A 5396-nucleotide genomic window follows, 5' to 3' on the forward strand; every position below is an offset into this window, starting at 1 on the left:
GATGAATCAAGTTATTTGATTTACAAACTGAAGAAATTGATATATAGTGTAAAGCAGGCATCCCGTCAAATATATAAAAAAATATGATCAAGTAATTTTCTCTTTTAATTTTAAGGAAAAACAATGATATTTTTCGAAGTGATCCAAGGCCCGTAATATTTTTTGAAGTGATATTTTAATTTCAAATTTTTAATTTTTTAAGTTAATCATTACATAATTATTATAATTTTTTTGAACTTTTAAACAAACACAAAAAATAATATAATTTTTTAAAATTTGAAAATAAAAAATTATATTCCAACAGTTTTTTAATTTTATAACATTTTTATTTAATTTTTTAATTTATATTTTTCAAATTTTAATAAAATACCTTAATTCAAACAATTAAAATAATATTAACCAATATTTAAGAGATTCTAAAGTGTATAAAATAGCCCTAAATCTTTTAGTAGTAGAGGCTCTATAAAATTATAAATATCCGAAGGAATTAGTATCTGAACCCCTTCTCCGAGCCCTAATCAGTCCCGAGTTCCCTCTCCATCTCCCCTTAGCGGCGGCTCCAATCACACCCTACCATGGGTCGAGTGATCCGAGCTCAGCGTAAAGGTGCCGGGTCCGTCTTCAAGTCCCACACCCACCACCGCAAGGGTCCGGCCAGGTTCCGCAGTCTCGACTTCGGCGAACGCAACGGCTATCTCAAGGGCGTCATCACCGAGATTGTCCACGATCCCGGCCGTGGTGCCCCGCTCGCACGAGTCACCTTCCGCCACCCCTTCCGCTACAAGAAGCAGAACGAGCTGTTCGTCGCCGCCGAGGGCATGTACACCGGCCAGTTCGTGTACTGCGGCAGGAAGGCCACTCTCATGGTCGGTAATGTCTTGCCTCTCAGAGCCATACCTGAAGGAGCTGTCGTGTGCAACGTTGAGCACCACGTCGGTGACCGCGGCGTCCTTGCTAGGGCTTCTGGGGACTATGCTATTGTTATCAGCCACAACCCTGATAACGACACCACCAGGTCTTCTATCTCTATCCGTTTGGCCGGTTTTCTTGGTACATATTGTTTTATACTTCTGATCGTTTATAGTCGTGGAATCCGTGGATTAATTTTCACTTGTAAAATAGAATATGTTAATTAATTGTTCTGGTTTGTTGTTTTTAGTTGATTACTTTAAGTATATTCTTTTCCTTTTGATTCGCATGAATTTTGATGATAGTGCCGTTCGATTTAAGCGCTATTGAAGCATAAATCCAGATGACTGAGCTTTCTTTAACATTCGTTCTCTCCAACTTCCTCCACAAACTTGAAAACGATACATAATGTGTATATATTCCTTCTTTTAGGCTGTTATGTAGCTATTCTAATATTACATTCGGTGTTAACTAGCTGTATGATTAGTGCTTACTCCTATTACTTCTCACACAGCTTGAAACTTTGGCCACTTGGGTTTTAGGCATTTAGGTGATGTTTAGTGTACTGAGGCAATTTCGAATGTTTTTGATCCTCTTTTTAATTGAATGCACGGAGTCACGGACTTGCAACTGATACGATTATGGGAAAGTAAAGGAGTCTTGGAACCATAGGTGCGCTGCTCCAATCTCATATATTCATAACATTCCTCCAGCTTGTTCAGATGGCCAAATACTGTCATTTTTCAAACTGTGATGAAGCATTTTATATCTTCGGTTCTTTGACTTCAATATATTTTTTTTTTCCTCAAATTCTGATGAGTTTTTTTATTGCCGCATAAACATTGCGATACTTCTCTAGTAGCTATTAACGTGCATGCATTTTATATCCTGGTAACTTTGCATACTCGGTACTTGAAGATATTCTTTTTGCAGTCCAAAGTTGATTACTCTGACAAATCCTTTGGTACATACATTACAATTTTTTGGATGGCACCAAAGCTTTATGCATTATATATCCCATGCAATAAAATACAATTACATATTAAGAAAAAGCTTTTTGATATTTCACAATCTTAAGCCAGCCTGAGGTCATGAACTTGTCTGTTTCTACGTTCTAACAGGGTCAAACTCCCATCTGGTGCCAAGAAAATTGTTCCAAGTGGCTGCCGAGCAATGATTGGTCAGGTTGCTGGTGGAGGGAGAACAGAGAAGCCACTTCTCAAGGCTGGTAATGCATACCACAAGTTCAGAGTGAAGAGAAACTGCTGGCCCAAGGTACGTGGTGTGGCAATGAACCCAGTTGAGCATCCTCATGGAGGAGGTAACCACCAGCATATTGGGCATGCGAGTACTGTCAGGCGTGATGCACCTCCTGGTCAAAAGGTTGGGCTTATTGCTGCAAGGAGGACTGGTCGGCTCAGAGGACAAGCTGCTGCTACTGCTTCCAAAGCTGATAAGGCTTAAAAACTTTGATCGGATAAGGGTGATTGAAGTAGTATATCTTAGTTTTATTGTTGCTTTTGAGGTCTTTCTGCGCATTCCATTTATATTTATGATGTTTGGTTTATGTATTTCTCGAAAGCTTTCCAGAGATTTACATCTATTAGGCGGAAATAGATGTTTGGTAATTGGAACAAACATTTATTTAATCAGAATAAACTTGTATTGCATCAATGACTTGGGTAATTGCAGACTTGTGGTGGATACATCCAGGGCTCCTTGAGTTTTACACTTGAAGTAAGAGCTCGATTGAATTTTGTGTAATTAGTAATTACTACTTACTAGTCATGGGTCTTGGATGCTTGTAGAAGAAAAATGCTCTTATACTAGAATACGAGAACATCAAGGAGCTGGAGGATTTTATATTTGAAAAAAATCTATTTATCAATCTTTTTTATCTTCTTTTCAACATCCATTACTGTTATATTATATGATAGGCTTATAAATAAAAGATAATAATAGTTTTTAAATATTTTATATGATAGGCAATGACGTCACTGCTGCTAGGGGTGGACAGCGGGCTTCACATCTCACTCTGTCCATGCGGGGGCCTCAGCCCCGCATCTAGCACCCCAAGCAGGGTTGGGGGGCAGGGAGGGCCGAACCCTACCCGTGCTTACATGTTTATATATATATAAATATATTTTTATATTTTACAAATTGTTTGTATATAAATATATATTACAATTTGTTAGACTTGTTCACAATGTATGCACTAGCAAATTTAAAACTAAATAGTTTAAAACTTAATACATTACGGCTTACACAAAATATGTATTAACAAATTTAAAAATTATATAGTTTTTAAATTATAGTCATATTTATAAAATTTAAATTTATAATTTGGATTTAAAAATTTATTTTTAATCACTTTTGGAATTGGGAATAATTTTTAAACCTAGTAGAATGTAATCCATTTTTTAAGTAGACATGAGCCTGCCCACCAAGGCAGGGGTGAAAACCCAACCCCATGCAAGGCAGGGTGGGAGCTACCCCACACCGTATGGTGATGGTAGTGCCCCTAACCGTTGTAGCCTCTCACCAACATCATTATCAAATCTTTCTCACAGACGTCGTTGCCGCACCTCACCTTTTTTGTCGATATCGTTGTCGCACTCCTCACCTTCCTCAATCCTCGTTGATATTGTCCTTCACTGTAGCCCAGTCATCTTCCTCGTCTACGTCACTGACGTCGAAACATCATCGTCGCTGTTGTCACCCTTCACCGACAAGTACCCAGATCTTTGAAAACGATGATTTCTACTCACGGTAATACGGGAGGGCCGAGGCCGGGTTCATGTGCTTGAACGAAATCATACGAAACTCTGTCGGTTGCATTGGTGGATCCCAATCCAACTTGCAGAACCCAAGCTTGGGCGACCAATGCAAGTCCATCTAGCCTCTCACTCCCATTCTTCAACTAACTATCATCTATCATGAAAAATGTTAAATGTATTTTAAAAAAATTATAAAAAATTTATTTTTCTATGTATAATATGTTGAAAATCATACAATTTTAAATTTAAAAGAAAAATAATAAAATGAGTCTTGTAAATAAAAGTATAAGTATAAATAATACTGAAGATTGATCAAAAGAGAAGTATTACAGTTATAAAAAAATTTTATAAAAATAAATTTATAAACTAACGTAATTTTATATGATATGTTAAATTTATTTTATAATAAAAATAATATAAATATAACAAAATTAGAAAATAAATTGAATTGCCTAGGTCTATGATTGTGCAATTCAAGCCACATTAGGGTTGTTTTGGACAACTGAGGTGTTGGGCTTGTTTAAATATATGGAGTTTCTCATAATTTTGTAAAGAAAAGTGAACACAAAAAGATCTTATAAAAATAAATTTATAAATTAATACAATTTTATATGATATATTAGATCTATTTTATAATAAAAATAATTTGTAGCTAAAGTATTTCTCTTGTGAAGTATGTCTACATTAAATACAAAATACTAAATACATTTCCCTTCGTTTGGATCCATAACTCCTCTCAATTCATCATTACAACTTTTTTAAATTCCAACACAAAATATAATAAACAATTCAACTTTTTCAAATTTCAAAATAATAATAATATTAAAAAAATAATATTCTAACAATATTTTATCATCTCAACTCAACTCAACTCAACTCACTTCAATATCCAAACGCAACCTTCATGATTTGTCTTTTCTCCGTATTAATAAATGGACAATACTCAGCCACCGAAAAAAAATTATATGGATAGTGTAAATTGTACTTTTATTTTTTGTATTATTTCTCAAATACTTTTTAAACCCTTTTAAATATTTTATAAAAAAAAAAATTACAAACATAATACTTACTTAACTATTAAATAAAAAAATAAAAAATGCTAGACTTTTTCGATAGAGAGAAACATTTTTCTTACTAAATACTTTAATTTTTCAGATTTTACTACTTTTCAACTTTAATCAGATCATTAATTATTTCCAATAAAAATAGTTTAATAGTTTATTATACTTTCAACTCATCTCATCACATGATATATCTTATCTAATTATTATAATTTTTATATAAAATATAATAAATAATTCAATTTTTTAAATTTTAAAATAATAACAATATTAAAAAATAATATTTTAATAATATTTTATTTAACTTTTAACCTTGATCTCAACTCATCTCAACTTTAAGATGAGTTGTATTCGCAACCCATTCGCAACGCATCTCAACTTTGAGATGGGTTGTATTCGTAACTCATCTTAACTCATTTCATTACTATTCATTACTATTCACTAACTTTAACTCACAAATCTCACTACTATTTATTACTATTCATTAATTTTAATTCACAGATCTTATTACTATTTACAATTCATCTCACTATTATTCATAATCTATCTCAACTCATCTTTAAATCCAAACCACATCTTAATCTATTTTACCTTTTTATATATTTATTTTTGTGAAGTATACGAAGTATTTCTCGTTCCCTAACTTAAA

The 5396-nt window shown here is 33.5% G+C and overlaps 1 protein-coding gene across 1 annotated transcript; it reads left to right on the plus strand.

Annotated features, from left to right (window-relative positions):
* The first annotated feature begins 467 nt into the window (after positions 1-467).
* Positions 468-2583, plus strand: LOC121262494 (60S ribosomal protein L8-1). The gene is made up of 2 exons (XM_041164985.1): positions 468-1015; positions 2031-2583. Exons 1-2 carry the CDS (start codon positions 576-578, stop codon positions 2371-2373), a joined length of 783 nt encoding a protein of 260 aa, XP_041020919.1. The 5' UTR covers positions 468-575; the 3' UTR covers positions 2374-2583.
* The last annotated feature ends 2813 nt before the right edge of the window (positions 2584-5396 follow it).

This window comes from Juglans microcarpa x Juglans regia, chromosome 4S, assembly GCF_004785595.1.
Source record: "Juglans microcarpa x Juglans regia isolate MS1-56 chromosome 4S, Jm3101_v1.0, whole genome shotgun sequence".
In the NCBI taxonomy this organism is placed as follows: Eukaryota; Viridiplantae; Streptophyta; class Magnoliopsida; order Fagales; family Juglandaceae; genus Juglans; species Juglans microcarpa x Juglans regia.

What these genes read in the sequence shown, in the direction of transcription:
- LOC121262494 (XM_041164985.1), top strand. Translation starts at nt 576, where the DNA reads ATGGGTCGAGTGATCCGAGCTCAGCGTAAAGGTGCCGGGTCCGTCTTC. An exon ending in CCTGATAACGACACCACCAG is followed by an intron (nt 1,016 to 2,030) that starts GTCTTCTATCTC and finishes ACGTTCTAACAG; the next exon opens with GGTCAAACTCCCATCTGGTG.